This window comes from Lepisma saccharinum, chromosome 22 (assembly GCF_977018435.1).
Source record: "Lepisma saccharinum chromosome 22, izLepSacc3.1, whole genome shotgun sequence".
NCBI lineage: Eukaryota > Metazoa > Arthropoda > Insecta > Zygentoma > Lepismatidae > Lepisma > Lepisma saccharinum.
The window spans coordinates 29,257,574-29,284,889 of NC_139250.1; the positions used below are offsets into that span (position 1 = coordinate 29,257,574).

Here is a 27,316-nt window from a genome sequence, read left to right on the forward strand (position 1 = left end):
GGAATTCCTCGACAACAAAGGCGTGTACAGTTTGATGAATTAGTCGCCTGTTTTGCTGCATTGGCTGCGAATACGGTTGTCTTCCCATTAACAGAGCACAACGGATGTATTTGCTTACTTAGTGCCAGGTTCCCGCGATCGCCGTTTGATGAAGTCGATTTATTGCTGTCAAGCGCAAATAAGGCGCACTTACTCATCTGGAAGCCAGTGCTGATTGTTCTGGGTAAATGTAATGCGCCAGGAGATACGGTAATGTGGCGTTATTGTTGGGAGCACAAAAGTAACTGATCGCATCATTGGAAGACTTTGTGATGAAGAAGTAAGTCGTGCTCTTCGTTATTGTCCGCGTTAACTATGGGATGGAAGGTGTACTACGTATTGAAAATCGATAGATATACTAGGGTGAATCAAATATAAACGGGAATTTATTTTTCATAATTTATTGAAACAAAATACAAAACAAAGTAATTACTTTTCTACATAGCTCCCTTAAACTGAAATGCACTTTTGCCAGCGGATAGGGAGTTTGGCAATCCCTTTGTCCCAGAAAGTTCCCGGTCGTGTGTGCAGCCAGTTGCACACGAACTCTTCCACTTCTGCGTCATCCTGAAAACGCTTACCCCCGAGTGCTTCTTTCAGGGGTCCAAACAAGTGATAATCACAAGGGATAAGTCTGGACTGTATGGAGGATGTTCAAGTGGTGTCCAATGAATTTCGTCCAGTTTGTCACGTGTTGCACCAGCTGTGTGAGGTCTGGTGTTGTCATGAAGCAGCAGAACACTTCTGATGGGTGTACCACGTCGTTTGGTCCGATAAGCAGCCTTAACACTTTCCAGGAGTTGACAATAGTAAGCAACATTTACTGTTCTTCTTTCATGAAGATAATCAATAAAAATGACACCTCTGAAATCCCAAAAAAACTGTGGCAAGAATCTTCCCAGCTGATCCGTGGCTTTTGGCCTTGACTGGCCCAGCCTCTTCTTTTTTCCGCCACTCCTTGCTGGCCTGTTTTGACTCTGGTGTGTAGTGGTGGACCCAAGTTTCATCACAGGTGACAAGACGGTGCAATAATTCATCCCCTTCTCTCTCATAACGAACCAGGAGCCTTTGAGAGATTTCCAGTTGAACCTTTTTCTGCTCCTCAGTGAGGAGGCGTGGGACCACCTCGAAGCGATTTTTCTGTAGCCCAAGTTCTCATGAATGATCATGTGAGCACTGCCATTACTTATGCCCACTGCAGATGAAATTTCACTGATTGCCAAGCGACGGTCACCTTCAATCAAGGCCTGAACAGCCTGAATGTTTTCTTGAGTGATGCTTTTCCTTGGCCGCCGTTGATGTCTTTCATTTTTCACAGTTTCCCGTCCTCCCAAAAACATGTTGTGCAATTCATACACACGGGTCTTTGAAAGGGTGGACTCACCAAACTGTGCTCGATGTCTGGTCAAAATTTCACTTGGTTTTACCCCTTCGTTTGTAAGAAATTTGATAATGATGCGTTGCGCAATGGACGGGTGTACCTCCTGCTCACTCATCGTGCTACTGACTGATGTTAAAAGTTGACAAGGACTCCAGGGAAGGAACAGACTCCAGATACATCCACTGTCATCACCTCAAGGCCACAGGACTCCACCACACTTTCCCTGCAAGTAAGAAATAAATTCCCGTTTATATTTGATTCACCCACGTATTTGAGCATACTGTCTTAATTTGTAAAGCGCTCCAGATTGTTTGATTTCACTCGTAATACACTGATTACAACAGCTTGGATGCAAGTTTATTCTGTTTCAGACCTTCGATCGATTGAGTTAGGTTATTTTCTACAGCGACCATGAGGATGAATGATGATATTATGATATTGAGGAAGAGACAATCACATATAGACGACACAACACAGATCCTTCAGAGAATTACCCTGGCTGCAGGTACAGGCGCCAGAACCTCGTTAGTCTGCCAAATGTATAGAATCGAATAGAGTTTTATTCTCGTATGAGCCTTTCCGGCTGTACATACATTGCCATACACCTATACATATCTCCACTTCTTTATAGACTTATATAGTCGTCTTTTCTGATCGTGTTCACTTTGGGTTCTTCCACCACCACAATCTCTCCTCTTCGTTCTGACCTCCCCGATGGCGCAGTGGTAGCGTCGTCGCCTTGTAATCAAGGGATCCCGGGTTCGATACCCGATGGAGGCACATAGTGGTTCGGATTCCACTTTAAACTGTAGGTCCAGTCCCGATTAGCCTTACTGTGCATAAAGTATACTTAAAACACCAACTCAATCAATCATTCAATTCCTCCTCGTTCTGTTGCTACACTTTACTCACTGATATCAGGAGTTTTAAAGATACGAAACGGTCCACTCACCGCTCTCAAGCACTTTCACTCCCTTCCCTCATCTTGTTCGCCCTCTCTGTCCAGACGTAATGTAGGAAGGTTCCCAGGTCCCTTAGTTGCGTTTCCTCCCTCCCCGCCCTTTCTTTCCTCGTAATGGTCCTCATTAGCCCCTTAATTTTAGATTCGTTCATATCCCTTACGCGGGCCTCCCCGATGGCGCAGTGGTAGCGTCGTCGCCTTGTAATCAAGGGGTTCCGGGTTCGATGCCCGGTGGAGGCACAAGTGGTTCGGATCCCACTTTAAAGTGTAGGTCCAGTTCCGATTAGCCTTACTGTGCATAAAGTGGACTTAAAACATGTATACTGAGTGGAAGTGAGGTTAATATTTGGGTGTCTTCAAAAAGGATAATCCCTTACACCCCAGACCTTCGAACTGTGGTATAATAGACTGATTGAATTCAATTGAATATACTAGAATTGACCTCATAACATAAGATTATTTTCTATTTTAATCCTACCATTTTAAACATTTAACTACTTATTTATGTGCAAGCGTTACAGTTTCATCAGTTCATCATCATAGTCGCGATTAACCCTAGGGGTATACTCTGTCCAGGCTATCTCTGGAGCAAGCGAATGAACACGTGAGAGGGAGTGGGATTGCGTGGAGAGCGAAGCAGCGTGTACTGCTTCGCTCTGCCCCCTTCTCTGCTGCTATGCGCAACCTTGAAATAGCACCCACGCAAATTATCCTACACGGAAAGAGATAATGAATACAACTCGGCTCGCAAATGCCTGATCTCCAGTGGACCCCATGGTAAGCCTGGAACCTCGAGCTCATAAATCTCCGCTCTTTCGCATCAGCTATCAGGGAATACTGCCGGAAAGTGTTAAGAGTGGAATCAGCCGCTCGGAGCGGAAGAAATAATCACCCAACCGGGTTCTCTATCCTTGCCTCCGCGGCCCGTGTACACAGACGTGCGGGCATGAGGGCGCGGCGTCTTAAAATAAAAGACGGCTCCAGGAGAGATTCGTGGTCTATCGCGAGCTCATCACACCAGCTTATTATAACGAAGGAATATCAATCCTTGTTCCAGTGCTAGAAAGCCGCGAGCCTCTTTCTGCTCCGGCCAGATGTTTCGGGATTGAGAAGGGTTCTCAAGTGTTGGCTTATCTCCTCCTTTTATTATTGTATTAGATTGCTGTGTTCAAATTAAATTTTGACCACGCTTCCAAGGCCTTTGCCGATCACGTAGAAACAAAGATATCGTAGAGAAGATAAGTGAAGTTTTTTTTTTATAACTTTTCGCTTCGATGGTGCTTTCAAATGGTACTACTTCCAGTCTGAGTTTCTTCGAAAAGGGAACACTCATGTTTCTTCATGTCAGGTGCACGTTGGGAAGCATATCCCACCTGATCCGCATACATTACATTACTTTCGGTCAACCTATCGCGTTAGAGTTCTCGCGCAGTCTTCGACGTGAACGGTCTTGGGTTCGAAACGATTTACCACAGGGAAGGAAAATTGAAATATCTCCACGTCTCTTGTGGTCCAGCTACGTTTGCTTACAGGAATATACTCAACAGCATGGCCGCTCACTTCCAGTGACCATCAAGCCCGCCACTATACTGATGGTAACTCCAACTGGCGGTTGACCTGATGGCTATTTCTGGCACGTTCTGTCCCACAATCATTTACGGGGGCGTGTGGTCCGATGGGTGTCAACAAACTCATTTGCGAAGTGAAAGCCTAAGGGATCACATCGGTCTCCCGAAGCAACGTTGCCAAGCGTACTTCTGTTCTTGCCAGTTGTCTTTATATGACTGTGTGTCCGCCTGCATTGCGAACTGTGGTTGGTCGTTCCGGAAACTTCAACGTTCAGGACCGCGTGTGCAGTTGTGCCATTAACCCCAGTTGATTTGTGGTGCTGACAATACCGTTGCCGAGAAGACTCTTTCTCGCCTTACGGTACATTTGGCAACATGTGGTGTACCCAACGCTCATTTGTTTCGTCCCGCGAGCAACGTTCGGTACCTTGTGACTCGAAAATGCCCGATCTCAGTCGAAGAAAATTCAGCTGATCGCTGATTCGCTGTTTCCCAGCCGCCAGTTGGAGTTGCATTCAGCATAGTGCTTGGCGTTCCTCGTCCCGTCCCCCACCGCCGAGAAGTAATCTTACCTTGCCTTCGAATTGGACACAGCCGTCTCAAACATGGTCACTTGCTCCATCTATGAACCTGTGTTTGTAATGTCATTTTAAGTGTTCGGCATATTCTTCTTGAATGTTCCGATTTTCCTTTCCTGAGGCAGACTTTTAATCTTCCCAGCTGTTTATCATCCATGTTGGGAGAAGACAGCAATACTTTATAAAACGTTTTCAGCTTTTTGAGAAGAGCTGGTCTCTTTCACTGGGTGTGAGAAAATTTCAGTTCATTCTTAGCTTTTTAATGTTTTGTTTGTCCTGTGCACAACCTGACACTTTAAATTTTTCCCAAGGGGCTTTTTTACATCCCTTTTTTAACACTTAGGTAAGCATTTTTATAAGAGTATATTTCCGTGTATATATTGAAGGATGCAAAATGGTATTTAAATCAATCAATCAATCACTCCCAGTGGCCCAAGTGAGACCAACTCTTGGTGGAAAGATGTATTTTTCTACCATGAAACCAATCCATATTCTACTGACATTCTTTGAGTGTATTATAAGGAATTGTTCAATTTTCTTTTTATAACCAGGGATAGAAAAATACAGGGCGCCTGAATTTTCAAATTCACTTCTAAAAACAATATTCGAGTTCGCTTATGGGCCTTCCCGATTTCGCAGTGCTAGCGTCGTCACCTTGTAATCAATGGGTACCGGGTTCGATACCCGGTAGAGGCACATAGTGGTTCGGATCCCACTTTAAACTGTAGGTCCAGTCCCAATTAGCCTTACTGTGCATAGTGGACTTAAAACACCAACTCAACTCAACTCGAGTTCGCTGATGAAAATTTTCATTACTTTTTTTAAAATAACATGTACATTATGTATTTTTTAATGTCTTAATGCTTTCTGTGCCACGTATATAATTAAATCAGAATAATAAAAATGTTCTTAGAAAATTCTGCAATGTTGCTAGCCATGATAAATTTCTGCAATGTTCATTGTTGAATTTTAAAATCTGCGGTGATAGCCACTCCATCAGATTAATTAGTTTTAATCCATTGTTGGATTAATTAATAAATTAAATATTGATCATAGTTCATTATGTGTAGTTTTATCTTAGTTGCAATAATTGCTTTCTTACACCGTATTTGAAAAAAAAAACAAAAAAAAACTGGCTCCTGAGAAAAAGAGGCTGGCCCCTGAATTATTTTAAGATTTTCTACCGCTGAATATGATTCAGAACTGAAGAGATTGTCCTTTCCAGAATCTTGAACGTTCCTTCTAGAAATTTAGAGAGAAGTGTTTATTTTCCTAACTGCTCCAGTTCGTACACTATGTGTTTTGTCGACGTGGGGGATGCTAATAGTTTATCTTCAGTTCTATTCACTATGGTGGAGCATTAGAGACTACTTAAATGTACGCCCTGTAATGGCACCAGAGTGCGCATTATGATTTTCCTAAACAACCCTTGGTTCTTATAATTTCCCGCAGCGGCAGAAGCTTACACACAAAAAAGGGGGGCGTAATGTGGTAAAACCTCTTGATGACGAAGCCTCCCCCCGACCCCCAAACGGCCCCCTCTTCGTGCGATGAGTAGGAATTAAGTTTTCTGGCGGATTCTCAGAAATGCGTGTTGTGGGTGGGCAATCAGCGATACTAGGCTCCCCCCAACCCCCACCCCGCAGCCCTTAGCAACCTTTTCTCCCCCAATCTCCATGTTCTTCCTTTGCTCCCAGCATTTCATCTCAGTTTCATTTGTGTGTAGGGGGTAGTTTGTCTAACTAACTGATTTATGCTTCGGCTGCTTCTTATTCCTTTGAAGTTTACGGAGAGGGGTCGGCACAGAGCTTAGAGACGGCTGGCTATGCGATTCCTGGATATCCATGCGAGTTCTTTTGAGCATCCTCTCCTCTGATAGTAAACCGATTTTGGACCAATTTGCATGCTTATGTAAAAATTAGGCTTGTATCCCTTTTTCCTTTGCTTTTCCTAATGGAAATTTAAATATTGATCTGGTAGTCTTCCTTATAAAAAAGCATAGTCGCACTACCCCATTGAGGAACTAGAGTTTCAGACATGCGGGCAGGGTTCTGCCTTTCTTCTTGATAGATGCGTGCAAAGCCTTCGAATTCTTAAGGATTAGTTATGGAATCTTATTTTTCCACACACTGGGTTATTTCCTATGATGTTTTTGCATGCTTGTATAAGTAGATGAATAAAATAGTTGTAAACCGATTAAAATATACAACGAGCGTGTGGTTGTGGGCATAACTTGAACTGTGCGATTTGAATGGTGGAAATGTGACTATATATTTCTCTGGATATCTGGAAATCTCGACGATATTGTGATAATAAATATGCTACACTCTGTCCCGGGAAGTTTTGGAGCGAGCGAACGAAAACAAGTTCTCTGCGCAAGTAGTGACTCGAGAGGGTTTCACTAATAAACGCGAAAGGGGAAGAGAGTGCATGGAGGGGAAAACGTGGCTCCAGCAGCCTGCACTGCTTTGCTCCTCCCGCTCGCTTTATCCCCTTCTCTACCGTTATGCGCGGCGTTGCTCCACATATTCCCGAGACCAAGTGTATACAGTGCTTATACAGCAGCACTTTAGACAAGAAGTGCAAAAAATTATAGAACTGGCGTGTCCAATCCGCCGTATTTGTGAAAGAGCGTTCTCATATGCACGTGTGGAGTGCAGAGCGAGCAGCGGCACTGTAGCGTTGTAAGAGGGGCGGAAAGGAGGGAGTGGACGAGGCAGGAGGCTTCGTCGGTCGCGCTCGTGCAGTGGGAAAGGTCTCCATCTAATTCGCGAGTAGCAATGTTGGTAGATGAAACAGTATGTGGTTCTGTGCAAATGAAGGCGCTGCTCTCACAGTATGGTTTACTAAAGTCTGTTCTAAAAGGTCTTGAATAAACCGAAACAAACTTTTCGACTTTGCCCATGAAATGAAGTACTCTGGCGCGATTATTGGTGCAAATAAGTAAAGCAAAAACCAATCAGAAGACAAGATCCAATCCATCCAATTATGCGAATTATTTATGCGTAGGTTATATGTGTCGTGTAATTTTCGTAAGTCTTAGCTTTCATCCTACGGCGAGATATAGCAGGAGCGTATATTCTAGGCTAGCTAGGCTATCTGCAAAGCCTGGAGCCTAGAGAAAAAATACAGGAGAAGAATCGATCAGAAATTGTAAATAAAGTTATTCATATCAGTGAGATGATGATGGTGATTCGGGAGTTGGCAACCTGATTTCTTGTGAGTTTGCAACCTGATTTCTTATGAGTTGGCAACCTGATTTCCTATGAGTTGGCAACCTGATCTCTTACGAGTTGGCAACCTGATCTCTTACGAGTTGGCAACCTGATTTCCTATGAGTTGGCAACCTGATCTCTTACGAGTTGGCTACCTGATTTCCTATGAGTTGGCAACCTGATTTCCTATGAGTTGGCAACCTGATTTCTTATGAGTTGGCAACCTGATTTCTTATGAGTTGGCAACCTGATTTCTTAGGAGTTGGTAAACTTATTTCTATTAATAAGCCTAGGAATATGTGACATAGCCCAGACCTTGGACTTAGTATACGCCACTGAAATATAGGATATCAGACCGAAGGGACAACGCGACGCATGTTACTTGGATTGATTGATTTGGTGTTTTAAGTCCACTTTATGCACAGTAAGGCTAATTGGGAATGGACCTAGAGTTTAAAGTGGGATCCGAACCACTATGTGCCGCCATCGGGGAAGCCCACATGTTGTTTGGGAACGAGTTAATCAACAACAACGTTTCTCGCCGTATCGGCATTAGAAGCCGCACAAGACTCCGTTCGATTGGTGAGATTCTCAAGCGGCACGTGTCACTTGTCGTTTCGGTGTAAAATCTTCCTTACTCTTCGAGAGGTACGCATTTGGAATTCGAGGTTTCCCCGATGGCGTAGTGTCAATGTCGTCGCCTTGTAATTGAGGCGAGGAGGGACAATTACCACTAGTTGTGCATTTATTTCAATATCGTCGAATTGGGCACTGCTATTTAAAAAAAAGTATGCAAGTGAGTTTGAATTTCTCTCCATGTTGCAAGTGGAAACTGTTTTTCAAGTTGATTAGTAAGCTAGACACAATGTTTGAAAAATATGATTAATAAGTATTTACAGAATCCCATGTGTTCCTTATGGGAAATCGACTTCAACTTCAAGTTCCGGCTAATCAATGGGAGTTTCGACTTTGCCTACTACTATTACATAGTTCAACGTGTCCTTTTTCCGTCCATGTACTTTTCTACGACATTGGATGTGTGATATTCCCGAGAGAACGAATAAAATAATGGTCCCATAAACCTAATGCATTTCTCCTTGCCTCATATTGTCATCCTGGCAGTGTTGCCAAACCTGATGTGCATAAAAGAGCTACATTTCTCCATTAATAGAGCTAAAGATGACTTTCAAGGAGCTAGATTAACGAAGGCTGCCTCCTAGGGTAATGTTAGGTGTCAGAGAGGGGTGCTATTACCGTTAGCTTTAAAGTAATGACAATTTATTCTTAGTTTTCACCGTCTAGATTTGGCGGCATCACCCATTTCAATAATCCAATGATGTTCATATGAAATCGAAAATAAAGGATTCCCGGATAATAATATTGTCATCTTCACCTTAGTCACATCGCTATATATAAAGATACCTGGGGAAGAAAGATGCAGCCTATATATGAACATCACGTCACGTGCAAAATGTACACCCATGGCAAAGGTTGGTCTTTATGGGCCGGAGCCAGTGGTGGCATCACGGTGAGGCAGAGAGCGGGTGCCACAGTTCAGTCAAACCAGTGCACGAAAGAGCCAGATCTGGCTCCAAAAGAGCGAAGTTGGCAACAGTGATCGGCAGCTGCCCCAGCGAGAAAGACCTAGGGGAAATTGTCCCTCATCGCCTTAAGGGCCCACATGGTGTTTCTGATTAGGGATGGTCACAAAATCCGGATTTCAAATTACCCGATATCCGTTTCGGATGGGACGGATAATCTGGATAGAAAATATATGATGTGGAAAATACGTACAGTGAAATACAAAAATGAATAACAGAATATGCTGATAGACCGTAAAACAGATAAACGATAAAACTGCCCGGATAATGTACACATTCGGATAAATCGAATATCCGGATAATCCGAATATCTGGATAATCTGAAGGATTAGGATATCTGGATAGACAGATTTGATGAAGGATTTCTGGAAAATACCTCGTACAGTGAAATACGAAAATGAATAGAAAATGCTGATAGTCCGTAAAACGATAAAATTGACCGGATAATGTACACACATTCGGATATCGGGATAATTTGAATAATCCGAATATCGAATATATGGATAATTCGGATATCAGAATATCCGATATCCAGATATTTTAAATGCGGATAGAAAATTATCCGATGTCCGGATAGAATTTTATTCGGATTTGGCCATCCATAGTTCTGACCCCGATTTAAACTGTAGACCCAGTCTCGATTAGCCCATCTGTGCGTGAACCAACTCGTCGTCATTGCAATTCGAGACGAAATTAGGAACCGAGGCAAGGCATCTTCCTCATCCACGAAGCGAAACGTCACCGTGGCCAGTCTCGTCTCCTCACGTCACCATCCCCGCTCTCCAGCATCCCGTCCTGGGTATTTGTTTTTTGCGTCGCGGACGAACCGACGCCGCATCGAAGAAAGGTGCAGGATGATGTCAGCGAGGGTTGTGCCACGGGCAAGATAATGCAGAGGGAAAAGTGTACCTGAAATCTCCATCAGCATCCAAGTATAAGGTGACTTTTCCCTCACTCCACCCTGCGAAGGATGGAGATGTGATGCTGCGGGGGTGGAGAGGAAGAGGATGGGGGTGGCAATCGGGACGTGGCGCAAGCAGACCGAACTGACAGCTGGCAGCGAGAACTGAAAGGATCTTCAGCGAGCTCTTGGAGCCCCAAAATGCTTATCGATGTGCGAAAATCGGCCTGCCCTGAAAATAGCGTTAAAAAGAGAGAAGGAGGAATAAGGGAAGATAAAAGAGTCTGGTTCCGGGGGAGCAAGGCGTGAAGAGGGGGACAAGGAGGAAAAAAGTTTTCGCAACCACCACAGAAACAGAGAAGTTGAAATCAGAATTTCGGCTGACGTCTCTTCGTCTAGTTCATTGGCCCGCTTTGCAAGACCCCGGGAGGATCTTTTTGTTTAACTTTGACGCCCCGAATGTGAGTTCCTCATATCCACCTGCTCCCTTTGGAAATACCGTGGTCCCCATCCCTTCCAATCTTCGGCACCGTCTTTGTTCTCGCCGTTTCTTTGCTATTTCCTCATATTACTGATTTCTTCCGACGGCTTCATTCTTAACCGAGATTCATACGCATTCCCTCCTTCGACGCTATCGGAGTTCGCTTTTTTGTTCGGCTTTTTCCTCTTTTCCGCGATTCGGGAGCAAAATTGGTAACCTGTCGATTTTAGACCCTCTCCTCACCCTTTTTTGTGGTGCTCTTTCAACAATTTTAAGATTCTCGTATCTTGAGCAAACTTAGCGAGAGCTGTGACAACCAGTGTTATCCCATTCGAGACAGGGGTCTCCCTTATAGCACAACACTAGAGCAACCTTGCGTCCTGACGTCAGACGAGGATTGCCTACGTTGTTGTAATAGATCTGTTAGGTTTGGTCCTATTAGCATAAATGCACTGAAAATGTATTATTTATGCCAAGAAAACTAAACCTAGCTAGCCTAACAATAGAAGCATTCATCGGTGACGTCAGAATGCAAGGTTGCTCTAGTGTTGTGCGATAAGGGAGACCCATTCGACAGTTCTAGATCTGGAACGTTCGCTTGATGGGCTGTTTCGTGTAGGCATGGAACCGAGACTAGACAATTCGAGACTTGTCGAGACGCGAACGAGACTTAGCATCCGAGACTCTCGGTCTCGTTCAAAACTTTAGTACGCTATTGAAAAAAAGAGACAAAAACAAAACCTAAGCGACTTTTTCAGATATAGCAAGCAGATACGAGAGTCACTATTTATATTTTGAGCCTTGGCAACACTGATTGAAGTTAGGCGCGATGTGACGTTTGCACCGAATCGTCTGGCATTATTGACCATAACGTACTTCAAATGTTTTGTCAATAGCTTCATTTGTGTTGTTTATGTTGCCTTGGAGATTGCGCGACAACAATAAAATGGAATTAACTCGTGAACATTTTCGTGCGATGTTTTTTTACGATTTTCGACGTGGATTATCAAGACAAGAGTGCATCGATCAACTTACTTCCACATTTGGCGATGAAGCCCCATCCTTTGCCACTGTGAAACGCTGGTATAACGAATTTAATCGTGGCCGCCATTCGCTCACCGACGAGATTCGCGAAGGTCGTCCAAAATCAGTTGTTGTTCAAGAAAACATTGATGCTGTGCAAAACCTAATACTGCAAGATCGTCATGTGACATACTGTGAGATTGAGGCAACCATAGGCATTAGTTCCACCAGCATATATAAAATATTACATGATCATTTAGCTGTGAGAAAGGTGTGTTCTCGTTGGATCCGACACAATTTGACAAAAACTCAAAAAGACGCTCGCGTCAATTGGTGCAAACAAATGCTCAATAAATACAATCGTGGTGCTTCAAAAGACGTATATAAGATTGTAACAGGTCACGAATCATGGATATATGCATATGAGCCGGAACGTAAACAGCAGTCGACTGTATGGGTGTTTCAAGATGAACCCAATCCAACAAAAGTTGTTCGCGCTCGAAGCACATCGAAACAAATGGTCGCCTGTTTTTTCGGGAAAACTGGTCATGTGGCAACTGTACCTTTAGAGGAACGTAGAACGGTCAACTCTGAATGGTACACAACAATTTGTTTGCCAGAGGTCTTCGGTCAAATACGGAAAACTGTTTGCCAGAGGTCTTCGGTCAAATACGGAAAACAAACAAACGCCGTCGGATCATTCTTCATCAAGACAATGCCAGCTGTCACACGTCTCGTCTAACAGCCGACTTTATGAACAGTCAAAAAATCGAATTGATGGGTCATCCGCCGTACAGTCCTGATTTGGCACCCAGTGACTTCTTCTTGTTCCCGAATGTCAAGAATAAATTGCGTAGACAACGATTTTCGTCGGCGGAAGACGCCGTTGATGCGTTCAAAAACCATATTATTGAGGTGTCTCAAGAAGATTGGAAAAACTGCTTTGACAAATGGTTCGAACGAATGCAAAAGTGTATTGACCATAAAGGAGAATACTTCGAAAAACAATAAAGCAGTTTTCAATTCCTGTTTTTTCATTGTTAGGCTCAAAATATAAATAGTGACCCTCGTATCTACCTAATTACAGCCCACCGCTCAGGAGAAGATCCCTGACGAAAGTCAAGTGACGTAGCGCAGGCGACTCCACTGTTAGGGTTGGGGGAGTGCACCCTGGGTCAGAGACAAGCGCTGTGGTCTCACTGTAAGCTTTAAGGCTTGATTCACATCCACGCTCAAATCACAGTCCTTGCACGGTCAGGGGGTATCCACATTAGCGGTAAAGGTATGGTCATCGTCAATCTGGTGTTGATTTCTTAGTACACCGATTTTTTAATTTTTTTACATGAAGAGCCTGCCGATTGTACTAACTATAACGTTTACGATATTTTCAACGACGGAATTGGCTGTTACAGTACTGGCGTTCGAAGCAAATGGCAAAGAGAAAAAGAGAAAAAGAATTGCGAAAGCGAAGAACGTTTATTTGCACTTACAATGTGCAAAGCTACAAATGTCAACAATGTCGGTCTAGGTTTGCATGAAAATTCTCGGGACGATTGTTTCATATCGACACTGTTGATCATTTCTTTTATTCGAACGTTTCCGACACAACACGGCTAACTAATGTATAACTACCTTAACTCTTACAACACCACGAAAAATCCCAAAGAAATCACAATTAAACACCCACGCACAAGCACTTCCACAACGACAATGACCGCAGCTGAAGACTTCCTTCTACCCCTAAAATCTGCAAATAGACCGGTCTTCCCCTGTCCCTCTGCACGCCCTTTCCCCTCATTTGGGGATCTTCTCGTGAGCGGTGAGCTGTACTTCCAGTTGTGGCATATTTTCTTCATAGTAATTGTGCCGACCTTCTACAATAGGCGGAGTGGTTATCAGAGCGCGCTACGACGCCAGGGATCTCGGGTTCGAATCCCGACCTGGGCATGGGTATTCTTTGTGAGTGTTCCTTCATCATATCATCATCACCCATCCTCATCTTCGCGACTAGCCAAAAGTGGCAGAAAAACGAACAAATCTTTATAGTAATTGAAAAGTCAGTCCATTAGGTGACGTTGTGAACCTATGCTGCGTGGTTGCATATTGATGGCTGAGCGCGTTAAGTTGTCAACTTTCCATCTTGCCACCTGAACTTTCCGGGTTCAAGCCACGGACTGACCATTGGCGTTCTTTGTGACTGTCCCTCCATCATCTTCATCTAATAATCACTCATCGTATTCGTCGCTTGGCAGACCTGCGCGCCAAAGTTGTTATCATCACGGCGCGCTACGACGGTCGAGGGTTCGATTCCTGGCCTGTGCATGGGTGTTCTTTGTGAGTTATCCTACATCAATTTCATCATATCAACACTCATTCTCATCTTCGCGACTAGTTGTCGCCTTGTAATCAAGGGGTCCCGGGTTTGATACTCGGTGGAGGAACATATTGGTTCGGATCCCAGCTTAAACTGTAGACCGAGACCCAGTTAGCCTATATTTGCATAAAGTGGACTTAAAACAACTAATGATCATCTTCCTGACTATCCATAAGTGGCAGCAGAAAGGCGAAATTGAATATGGGTCAATCCATATGAAGTCATACAACATGGTTGCTTGACCATTTTTAAAAAAGTTTATTTTTGGTGTGGTGTGAGCCTCATACGTTGACAGTTCAGAACAACTGTTATTTTATTTTTACTATCACCGATTTGAAGATGGCGGGCATTTTTTTTATCATGGCGCGCGTCATTTTCTCCATTCGTAAGCATCAGCGGCAACTTTTTTATCTCAGCTCTGTTCAGTCCTAAACAATGAGACAAAATCCGTGATGTTAAGCACATTATAGGCTACAATTATATTTCTGTGTAATTTTCTAAATATTATTCCTTCATAATAAATTTTAAGATCAAAATTGTGTATTTTAATCGCTCAAAAACCAAAGCTGAACACTATTCCGATGACCTCCATCATATGCAGTTCGCGGCCTTTCACTCCATTCTCTCACATAGCTGATATTTCTTCAGCTTGGGTTTTCTTTAAGAACATGAAAAGCCCAAGATCGCACAGTACTGATGTCTACACATTCATCCCCATAAAATGCTCTGTCTCAAATGAATGTCAATTTGTAGCACATTTTCTGCGGTTAGAAACTCGATCACTGCACGCTACTTCAGGCGTTTCACCAACATTGCATGGTTACATGCTGCCATTTTTCTCGCAATAGTTCAGCACCCCCTGGCGATAGAAGTTTGAAACCTTCAATGTAGAAGCGGGAAAGTCTTATAAGTGCAATGTATGGTTACTCAAAATCCAAAATGCATTTACAAGGTAAGAAAGAAAATAAAAACATAGGAACCTTTTCATTTTCAGCACGCCCTCGTATATATACTTTATTGTAGATCCATTTCAGGATTGTAATGTTGTTCATTGACATTCCAAATTACAGTTTGCAAAATTTTAACACAAAATGTTAATAAGATATGAAATTAGGCATACCATATTTAATGCAAAATATTGAATTTTTCACGAGTTTTGTATCTCTTAAACCAGTTGAATCTCAAACTCAAAATTTTTACTGAAGTTACTTATCATGGAGTACTGTATTGTGTACAAATTTCAGATTTTTAAACAACTGCCCACCAGAGATATTTAACCCTGAACTTGGAATTTTTTCAACAAAAAGTACTTGTTTATGACCCTGTAGAAAAAAATATTAAAGTATCAAGCTTCAAATAATTTTGACACACTATTAGTACACAGGTACTTGCACAAAAAATTCAAGTGTTAAACAAACTGCCTTCCCCCCAAAAACAATGTCCGAAAATGTCATTTTGAGCGATTAAAATACACAATTTTGACCTTAAAATTTATTATGAAGGAATAATATTTAGAAAATTACACAGAAATGTAGGTAATTGTAGCCTATAATGTGCTTAACATCACGGATTTTGTCTCATTGTCATAGGACTTACCAGAGCTGAGATAAAAAAGTTGCCGCTGATGCTTACGATGCTTACCATGTTGTATGACTTCATATGGATTGACCCATATACCAAATAAAAAATTAAAAATGTAGGGGTCCATACCCAGTGGAGGCACAGTGGTTCGGTTCCCACTTTAAACCATAGGTCGAGTCCCGATGAACGTTTCTGTGCATAAAGTGAACTTAAAACCAAACTTAAAAAGAAACAAATCATCACTCATCCTCATCGTCGCGATTACCCAAAATTGGCAGAAAACAGAAAGACAATGATAACATTTCATTTTTCGAGGTCCCGTAGTGCCGAAATGATGCATCAAATAGAAAGTCTTTATTAAAAATAGTTTATATTTGTGACCTATATTTCATGTGAAAGTTTTGGGCGTTGACATGCTTTTATCACGTATATATTTGTAGACTCAGGACGAGATCGAGATTAGCATAGTGCGCTATGACGCTACGGGTCCCAGGTTGGAATCCCGGCCTGGGCATGGATGTTCTTTATGGGTGTCCCTTCATCAATTTTAACATCTAACTCATCCTCATCTTCGCGATTAGCCAAAAGGGGCAGAAAAGCGGCCAACTCTCGGTCTCGTCGCAATTCGCTAATTTTGCAAATTTAGACAAGTAATTGACCTTCCAGTTTAATCACTTTCATAGTACATCTCGTTGACCCGATCGGATTGCCATTGTGACCCATTTGCGGTTCAGTAACGCCGGAAGTAGAGAATTGCACGACTTCGTAGTAACTTGGGAAGGTTATTGATAAGAATGTGAGCTAAACTTTACCTCAAGGTTGACAACTTTCTATCTGTTTCCTTGTCGGTATTGTTTCTAGTGCGGTAGATACGCTTGGACTGTGCTGTGCTCACGAAATGCCGACGTTTAAGGTGAATCCGATGGATTCTATTGAATCGGACAGATCTAGGGTAAGTAATTTATATTTTTTCGGTAGACTTTTGTGCTTCTTTGGGGGGTGACCAGATGTCCCGAGAGAGAGATATCTTCTGGACCCTGTTTTTTTTAACTCTGAAACGAAATACAATTATATCATTGTACAATCATACGGTCAAAGTGCTGTATGTGTAACATTAGGATCGTAGAATACTTACGTTTTTAAGGCTCAGCTTGAATTTTAGCCAATGACAGGGCAGTTATTTTCGAATCTTCCTTTCATTTGAAAAAACTGCAGTGATACGATCTAAAATCTGAAAAATTACATATGCTTAAAATTCCTTCTGGAGCATTCACGTGAATCTTCATGTGGTTTGCCTTCACCGTTGTCTAGATATTATCAATAGTGTAATAGACTTACGTAGCCCCTTAATTTTCTTCAGCACCCTTTTTTCAAAATCTATTTTCAGCCGAAATTACTGCCAATTTTTCACAGAGAAAAGGTTTGGAATAACCAAGCATTTGCTTAAACATATGATAAGCAAATGCTATTTAGTAATCATTCACATTGGTTTGGTTTGAGTTGATGTTTTAAGTCCACTTTGTGTACAGTAGGGCTAATCGGGACTGGACCTACAATTTAAAGTGGAATCCGAACCACTATGTGCCTCCACCAGTAATCATTCACATTTGCTTATATAGTTACTAAAGATTTTGTCCAAAAATTACCAAATTTAGTAAATGCTACAATTTTTCTTTTTTCGTTTAGTTACCAAAAAGGTTGACGAAATGTGTTTTAATTCAGCCGAAAACACTAACTTTATGAAAACCATATCGTCATACTGAGCGTAAGGTACTGAAGAAAGATCACTATTATTGTATATCTACTACAGGAAAGACCACTATTATTGTATACTAACCCGAAAAGGAAGCCGCATTTACTTCCCTGTAAATATTGTTGTGGTCAAAGTAAGCAAGACAAATGAATCTTGTCACTAGTAACTTTCAGTTTCATTGACATATTTTCATAGAACCTTACTAACAGTTTATTGGTATTATGAGTAAATGTAGTGGGTAAAGCATACATACATGTTTCACTTTTCCTTTATTTTCAACATCGCAGCCCCTAAATTTTATTCCGAACCCCCTCAGCTCTCCTAAATGACTAATCCTGGCGCCGCCGCTGGTTAAGGCGGAGTCCACTTCACGCCAAAATTAAGTTTTAAATTAAGGAGTTGGTAATCCAAGCTAATGCCGCTTACCAATTCAAATTAGTATAGTTTGCCAGACGTGCCACATATGAGTATGGTAGGCTCTTACGTACAGCTCAATGCGAATTTATGACCAAAAGTAAACTTGGAGGGGTAATATCATGATGTTATCATTCATAGTCTTCCAAGTCGGTGGCTGATCTTCCGTGCAGCATAAATTCATAGTAGAAATTTATTTTTCCAGCGAAGCAGTCGAAACGCACACTCCGCCCCATCCGCGCGATGAACGTCACTCAGCGCTTCCATTTCAGCCAAGGCACACATCAAACATCCGCATCATCTTGTTTCGACCCCCTCCCCCCACCTCAGCGCCCAGCACTCGCTTTCTGCATTTCGAATGTGAAACGCTTCGCTTGTAAATTATATATGCCCGAGTTCCCAGCGCACCTTACTTCCCGGTGGTAGACGAGGGAACGAGAAAAAAAAACAACGGAAGCCGACTCGAGTGTGCTTTTCGGATGTGGCGTTCATTTTCATTGTCATGACACATTTTTAAACCTAATTGATGGATTAAGCTCTGTGGAATTTTTTTTCACCCGACAAGGAACGTCCCTCTCTCCCCGCGCCATTAAAAAACCCGGCTTTAAAGAGCATTTCAATGAAACATGAAAAAGTGTCCGCCGACTGAGAGGGAGGCAAATTCACCAGAGATCCCCGGTAATCGTTGATTGAGCGGTCTTTGCAGCATTCTTTAAGGAAGGCGCTGATGCCTGGAAATCCATCCTCCTTCTAGACTTTCCCTTTGGACTCCTTCACCCTCTCAACTTTCCCCCGTGCAACCGTGTCGGTGATCAGTCATGTCGAACAGTCCTTGGCTCGAATTATTGAATGCGTTTCATCAAGAGGTCTGTCTGCCACTTCAGAAGGGTTCAAGGTTACGAACCAGACAGAGAACGGACTTCATGTAATTGGCCCCGGCTAGTTCGCTACATTTTTTGACACTATAGGTCTTCCTAATCTTGCGGCGGGCGCTCTATATGCTGGCGAGGGAAGTAGGGAGCGGGGAATACGCAGGAGACTAACCAAACAACAGCGGTGGCACCGAGAGTTACGACGTCGAGGGGAGGAACTACTACGTTCACCTCGTTCTACAGGCTGCTGCGTTTCTTATCGCGCTGCATTGGTCGCTTCCCCGCTCCCCACTACCCTTGTCAGCATATAGAGCGCCCGCCGTAAGACTGGAAAAGAAGTATAGGTGTAGTGCAGGTTCATCCCAATGTCAGGCTGGTGCAAAAAATTGAGTTCAACCAAGTAGATGCTTAGCAGTGTTCAAGTTCTGAAGATTCAAGAAATGCTGCTTTCACCGTCCATTTGATTGTCACGTGGCCACACAGTACACCGCTCCATAATGTGCAAACAATGCAGACACCAAATACACTACGTGACACCAAAGTAGACGCGTGAGTAAGAAGAGACAAAAAGTGTAGTGAACTATACTGGTCGCATTTTCAGCTGGCGGCTGACCTTCATGGCTATTTCTGGCTCTTTCTGTCCCCCAATCGTCTTCAAGGATGAGTGGCTCGATGGGTGTCAACAAACTCAGTTGCGCGAAGTAACAGCTGTAGGAGGAGCATCGCTTTCCCGAAGCAACGTTGCCAAGCGTGCGTCTATTTTTGCCATTTGCTTACCGACCTGTGGGTGGTCGTTCGGAAACTTCATTGTGCTGTACCACGTGTGCAGTTGTATCATTAACCCCGTTGATTTCTGGTGCTGCCGATGGCGTTGTCGGAGAACTCTCTTGCTTTACAGTACGTTTGGCAACATGTGGTGTATCCGACGCTCATATGTTCTCTCGCTTTACAGTACGTTTGGCAACATGTGGTGTATCCGACGCTCATATGTTTCGTTCCGCTAAGAGCGTTCGGTGCCTTGTGACTCGAAAATGCCCGATGTCAGTCGAAGAAAATTCAACTGATCACTCATTCGCTGTTTCCCAGCCGCCAGATGGAAATGCGACCAGTATAGCTGTGGCTATTATTTCTCCGTGTACAAACAACGGTCTGGTTCCACCGTTCGCAAGGTAACGCCATCAATAACATTAATAAATTAGGTTAACAAAAGGGTCCCGTTCAATTCCGTTCCCACCACTATCTTTGAATACTTGTTATGCAAAACAGGACATAAAAAGAGAAAGGAATTTTCGTTCTGTAACTACGCTTGGGGAGAATTATCCAGTTTTCTTTCGGAAGATATTTTTCAGGTCGTACCGAGGGGTAGGCTGAAGCCTTGGGCGACGTGCACAGAGGGCGCTATTTATTATTATTTTTTTTAAGATGACAAAGTCAGAATATCGACCAAGAAATTTACTTAATATACGGCTTGAATTTTCTGTTTCCCAAAGTATTAGTAATAGTACGTTTATAAAGATTTTCTTCAGACACTATGACATAACTAAATTATTCGTAAATATGCTATTTTCTTTATGCAAACTAGGAATCTTTAATTATAAAAGGTAAAAGGTAATGTGTTCCCCTGTGCATAGCACCACGCCATGAAGGCGTATAGGGGGTGTGGGGGTAACGCCCCACACTTTCTTGATCCGGTCGTGAGTGGGGGTGATGTGATCAGCATCACGCCCCTGACCGCCTTTACCCCCCAGGGTTTCCCCCAGGTACCCATGTTATTCGACGCTGGGTGGGCGCCGGGGCCGCTTCCAACGTTAGAAAAGTTCCCGGATTTGAACCGGCCGGGGATCGAACCCGGGACCTTGAGCATGGTAGTCAGACGCGTTACCGACTGAGCCACCGCTATAACCAAATTTATTTTTAATGAATTTTTCTTGGTTTTATCATTTCAAAATTTGTAGGATGTAAATATCACAAACCAAATCATAAGAAGAAAATATCGAAGGAAGCACATAGAATGTCACTGGGGACGGGGGCCGCCAAACCACACACTTGCCTATGGCGTCAAAATGCCTAGCTACGGCAGAGTGGCTACGGTGCTGATTTTTTTAGCCATCTAACCATTTATTTTAAATACGTATACATTTTTGTTTGCATGCAGTACTTTAGTGCCAGACGCCATGAAACCAGAGAATCTTAGCGTAATAAAAACTTGAATGTGTTTGTGAGTGTTTCTTCATCAATTTCATTGTATCATCTTCGCAATTAGCCAAACGTGGCAGAAGAACGATGTAAATAAACCACATGAAACCATTAAAGCCTTCAAGGTCACTAGCGTGAATGGTAATAGTAACCCTACTTATAAAAATAACGAGAGATGGCAGCACGGACACTTTAAAGAATACAAGCTGGAATGTTTGATGGTAGACAGACTGGAATTCATTAAAGGACGAAATAATTAATGCATTCTAATGTAACATGCCTAAAAATAATAATAATAGTCAATAGGGTGAGGAGGATAGATATAATAACAAAGCAACTAGTACGTTAACGTACACGAAGAAGTATATTTCACGCTGTTAACGTACACGAAGAAGTACCGGGTGTCCCAGAAGTATTTCCCTGATTACAAACTTTATTCATATCCGCTATATGCAAGGTAGAGATGTGAAAGTGGTGCCAAAATGTTGGAAAAGTAACCAAGTTTTTTTTGTTGGAGGTTTGAGTAACGTGGCTGTAGTGTAGCAGTGTCAGTCCCCAGAAAACCGGAAATGTTCACAAATCAGGAAAAAGCTCAGCATGTCCTCTGGTATCACGAGACCCGGTCACCAGTAACAGTGCAGAGGAACTTTCAAGTGTACAGAATTCTTTCGTGTAGAATATCTGCCATCAATAAGTTGGTATTTAAAAAATGGAATTTATCTTCATTCCCAAATCCTGTCAATTCCAAGAAACATTGTATGGAAAGATGCCACCCGATGTCAAGAGCATTAATTCCGGATTCCTTGGCACTGACACTGCTACACTACAGCCACATTACTGAAACCTGCAACAAATAAACTTGGGTAGTTTTCCAACATTTTGACACCACTTTCACATTTCTACATTGCATATAGCGGATATGAATAAAGTTTGTAATCAGGGAAAGACTTCTGGGACACCCAGTACATATTTCACGCTGTTAACGTACACGAAGAAGTATATTTCACGCTAAACATATTTGATGGACGTTATTGAACCACCTGAATCATTCATTTTAGTCTACTGCGCGTAGTCCTGTATATTTCTATCGTCCTTCCAGTGCTTTCTTCTTACCAACAGGCAATCCTTAATGTACGAATTCTTAACCTTGGACACCTGCGGGAAAGTAAAACTACGTAGGTGGTTCAGTGGATGAGCCACCATGAAACAGAGGTTCAAGACTCACTGCTTTTCAGAACAACGTATAGGGCCCTATTGGCGCGTTTAAATCTCGCACCATCGCAAATTGATCAAGAGAATTAAAATTAGGGTTGAGCCGATTCCGATGCTGATGTATCGGTATCGGAAGATACCAGTGGAATGGGAAAGCATCGGTTGGAGTTAATCTACCGATACCAGCCGATGGCCTCGTCGATGGTGCAGTGGTCGCCTTGTAATCATCATGATACCCGGTGCAAGCACATAGTGGTTCGGATCCCACTTTAAACTGTAGGTCCATTCCCGATTAGCCAAAAACTCCAACCAGCCGGTACTTTTGAGGCATATTGGTCTCTCACGGGGATCGCAAAAATGGCGTGTGACATTTTCGCTGAGTCTAATTATCCTGGAAGTTATGCAAAATTCAAACTTTCTTTTGATTTTGCACTAATTTTGAACGAGAAACTATATTTTGTGATTACATAACATCTGTTTTAATATTCTGATGTAATTCTTGAATAGTATAAAGCACATTTCTTGATGCATATAAGTGGAGAAGAATAATTACACACAATACACAATATTGATCAATATTTTGAGCAAATTTTAATTATTGCAATTTACAAGTATCAATACCGGTTCAAAGTGGTATCGGGTCAGCCCTAATTAAATTATTGTTTGATTATTACGTATTACTACTGAAGTTACGAGAATAAGGAGGAGGATATATTCATAGGATTTTCCAATGTCTCCAGTGCGTGTTCCAACTTCCAGAACTTTCTCGTACACACAAGGGTTCCTATAAATTGCATCCAGGATTTTGCAGTGTTCCATATTCCAGTAATGTTGATTGTATTGCGACCATGTTCCTGATTCCACAACTGTCCATTGTATTTCGAGTCTGTTCCAGGACAGGCGGTCGTGTTTCCAGTGTATTTCTGTAGTGCTAAAGGACTACCCAAGAAGAACTATTTAACGAGTCTCGCCGGACCCTGTGTCCGAGTGGTTAGCACATCGCGGTGCCACGCCAAGGGTCCCGGGTTCGAATTCCGCTCGGGCTTGGTTGTTTGCGAATGTCTATTCATCAGTTTCATAATTTCATCACTCATCCCCATCTTCGCAAATTAGCCAAGCGGCACAAAACGCGAAGTAAAATGAACTAAATCAATCATTTAACGAGTCTCGGGACGACAAACTCCCAAGTTTTTTCTCAGAACTTATACTCTATCTCTAGAACAATGTGGCGGTCATAATTATTGCAGAATTTTTCGAAACATTGAACATGAATATACAGATACATAAATATATGTAATGTACGCACATCCGAAATATGTTAATATTCCTTTGAAAAATCTCCATTGAATAAAACATCTTAATCTTTTGTTCTCTATATTGGCTTGACATAAGAATACCCATGAACTCTGAGATGAGAGTTTTCATAGAAACTAGGTAGTGTGCATTTCGAGTATGTGAAGGCTAGGCATGTGTTATCTGATACTCATTTTTACTGTGTAATACGTCGTCGTATGAAAGAGGAACATAACTCCCAAAATGAATTTTTCACTTTTGTTTCACTGAAGAGTTCTATTTAAAGTGCAAATCTGCGCTTCTAATCCTGAGCAGCAGTTGCGGCTATTTGGGGGCTTGGGGTCCCACTTTTGCTTCCACACTATCGCCTCTTAATGCTAAGCCTAGTCTACCAAGATATAGTAGGTCCTAGGTCCCCCACAGTTCTTGAACTCAAACGCATGTAATGGTTAGCGCTACAGCGAAGTCACGAGTCTCCAATTTACTTAACTCTTTTTAAAAGAGTCTCACACATTGCTAAGAATACATTATTTCCTCTCTCCCGTAAATGTGAAAAATTGGAGTTACGTCCCTTTCGTTTTAAAATCAAATTTGAGATTTTATTCACCATTTTAACACCGAAATATGCCAGTTTTGATCCAGAAATGTACTCCGTTTTTTAAACCGAAATTACCATCTGTAACGAAATAAATGGACGGTCTCCATATGTGAAGATGAACGTTGAGATGTACCTAAAGTGAATTGGAAATATGGAAAAGATTGGATTGGTCTTGCCCAGGATAAGGACAGATGGACGGCTTGTGTTGCTACAGCCATAAACCTTCTGGCTTTAGAAGATGAGAAAGTTAGTTAATTAGTTAGTCCCCATATGTGAGATATCTTCCAAAGCATATTTGGCTATGTCCCTACGCCAAATGGAACTTGTTCTCACGTGGTGTGTGTGAATGAAATTGAGGAAAATCCTGCATGCAAATTATTCAAATTCACTTAATTTCTTTGTGGCTGAAAAGTGCACAGTGAGCCGTACTCCACATTTTCGGCTTATTTCCGCGATGTAATGGAGTCCCCATTCTTTGACGTTGCCGTTTTGTCATCATTAAACGCCTCGCTATTCCTAGAAGCTCGTGAACACTACGGAACGATCCTGTGGCATTGTTATGGTCACTTATACGCGGAGAGTTACAGCACTTTATTTCTATTTGGTCGGTATTGAGAGTAAATAATATTCGCATTTATGCCTCTGGGTATGTCCCCTTAAATGCACGGAGCGTGAGGAACTGGCGGGGGTTTCCCGAAGCCTTTACGGTGTTTGGTGTTCCTCTTGCCACTACATGTGAGCTACAAGAATTCCTCTGGTTTTACAGGCAGTAAAGAGATAAAATAAATCTTAACGGGCCAAGTTAACGATCGAAATAAAGTCTGAAGGAGCGTATTGATGTGACTGAAGCACCAAGTGTTATTAGAGCGCCGCGAATCGGTGACAGAAAGACTGATTCTGCCTCACTTTCCGCAAGAGATGTCTCCGAGATTGTTTCGGCTGAGAAATTAAATATGCAAGCATCAAAAATTCTATTCTCTTAGTGCACTAAGAACCGCGGTGGTCGCAGGGCGTCGTGACTGCCACGCCGGATATCCGGGTTCGATTCCAAAATGGCCGGATAGAGAATGTGTGGATCCCTACTCCCACATCCCCTAAACGTGCCTTCATGGCACGGTGCCATATGGACGGGGAACTTTACCTTTAGTGCACTAAGCTTTTATTTTATTATATTATATTATTTATGTAATTGATATAGATTACGTCGCCCTTCTTACACGCTTGGCTAATCCGATGGCGCAGTGACAGCGTCGTCGCCTTCTAACCAAGGGGTCCCGGGTTCGATACCCGGTGGTGGAGGCACATAGTGGTTCGGATCCCACTTTAAACTGTAGGCCCAGTCCCAATTAGCTTTACTGTACTTATAGTGGACTTAAAAAAGCAATCAATTAATCCAACTCTTGGCTAATCGCGACGATGATGGCAAATGGTGATCAGATGAGATGGATGAAGGTACAATCACAAATATGCATGGACTTGACCAAAAAACAAACCCACAGAGGATTATATTGGCTGTGTGTCCAGGTACCAGAGCCTCGTTAGCCTTCAAAAATGCAGCCCATTGTGTACTACGTGGAAGGAAGTTGGCATTTGAGTACCTTGCGGAAAGGTCTAAAGCCTGAATCACACGGAACTGGATTTCCAGTAGGAATGCCCTAGTTTGCGGTGGACTGGCTACCCATTTGCTAGTTTTCGCCTCACACGATACTTGTTGTACTTGTCGATAGACCTTTGTTCCCATAAGACATTGCGCAGAGCAGGCAATCTGTAAAGATGGACGAGCAATTTGAAGAATGTTGTTGCAGAATTACTGCTTTGTGCTTTTATTAAAAATTAAAAAGAAAAGTATGGACTTGAGATTGGCTCGAAGAAGATATGGTAATCAATGCGTACCGAACAAGCTTTTTAATTAACTCTGGTATGCATATTCATACTATATCAATATCATCATGATATTGATATAAAAGCCATTTGGCAAGAAAAATTTAGCTTTCTTATTACTTCTATAAAAAGAAATTACATACATTTTTCTTTATGGCAATTAGAAATTAAACTTTGTTATCTTCCTACATGTGGTTTATCTTCTCAATTTCAAATAAAATTATAAATCCTGTAAAAAGAGATCAAGAAATTAACTCATTTCTACCACAGTAAAACATTCAGAAACAATAAAGAAAAATGTCAGAAAAATACTCGAGTCCAGAGCCATCTATTGTTCACCATAGCAAACATATTCCAACATAGTAGCAATTTTTTTAAAAAAAAACCTATTTATTTCAAATTATTCAATAATAAGTTATGATCAGACAATATTGTCAAAAAACTATTGAAATTTGTTAATATAAAACTTTGTAGAAATTATGTCCACTTGTATTCGATTCTGGAAAGAAAAAATATCAATAAAGAATGAGGTAAAAAAATGATCATGGGTACTACTGAAAAAAAGATGGTTGAGGCTGAAATCAAAAAATTGTAAGTATCTTATTTCTTTATCCCAGGTTGCGTTTTTACCGAAGCAAAGTGACGTGTATTATTGTTGTATTACGCCTAGAGTGCTTAAAAAACGTCATAAATAAGATCATGAGACTTAAAAGGGATAAATGACATAAGATAAATTGCACATGCAAAACTGATACTGGACAAAGAACTTGGGAGGTAAGTTCAGTGCAAGTGTATAAAAGGAAAATCAGCACAAAATGGAGAAGAAACTAGATAAAATAATGGAATTGATAATGGACACAAAAATTAGTCTTGAAAAAAGCTTGGACAGAAAGTTTGAGGAATTGAAAAGTGAAATGAAACAAATGGATAAGGATTTGGCACAGTACAGAGTAGAGTGTAGTCAGAGGAGTGAAAAGTCAGATAAGAAGATAGATAAACAAAACAGGGAAACTACCTGTTTAAAGCTAAATGTTGACATAATGGAAAAGAAAAATGAGGAGAGTAGAAAAATGATCCAGGACAACTCTTCCTCAATTAGTGAAGTTCGAAAGGAGTTAGCAGACACCAAAGAGGTAGTGAGAAAGATTTTAAATAAAAGTGAAAATGGAACCACATCAATATTTTTGCAAGAATTAGGGAGTGTTAAGAAAAGATTAGGAGAATTAGAAGAAAAACAAGGGAGATGCATGCTAGACAGAGGTACTTCAAGAAATCTATTGGATGACTCACCAATCTTGATTCCTACGTCTGCACTTATTAGTCAGTTAGACACAGAAGCAGTTAGCCAATCAAAAATCCAAATTGAGCAAAAAGAACACAGCAATGCAACAGAC

General features: G+C 41.9%; 1 protein-coding gene across 2 annotated transcripts in view; it reads left to right on the forward strand.

Moving 5' to 3' along the window:
- LOC146004666 (protein-L-histidine N-pros-methyltransferase) overlaps window positions 1-27,316 on the forward strand; it is a 298,307-nt gene that overhangs the window by 14,971 nt on the left and 256,020 nt on the right. Inside the window, exon 1 of one of the 2 annotated variants that reach the window (XM_083143579.1) lies at window positions 16,560-16,655. The exons of the other annotated variant lie outside the window; for it this stretch is intronic. Within the exon in view, the coding sequence (XP_082999705.1) occupies window positions 16,602-16,655 (54 nt within the window). The 5' untranslated portion in view covers window positions 16,560-16,601. Of the gene's footprint in view, window positions 1-16,559; window positions 16,656-27,316 lie in introns of those variants that run through there. 2 annotated transcript variants of the gene reach the window in all.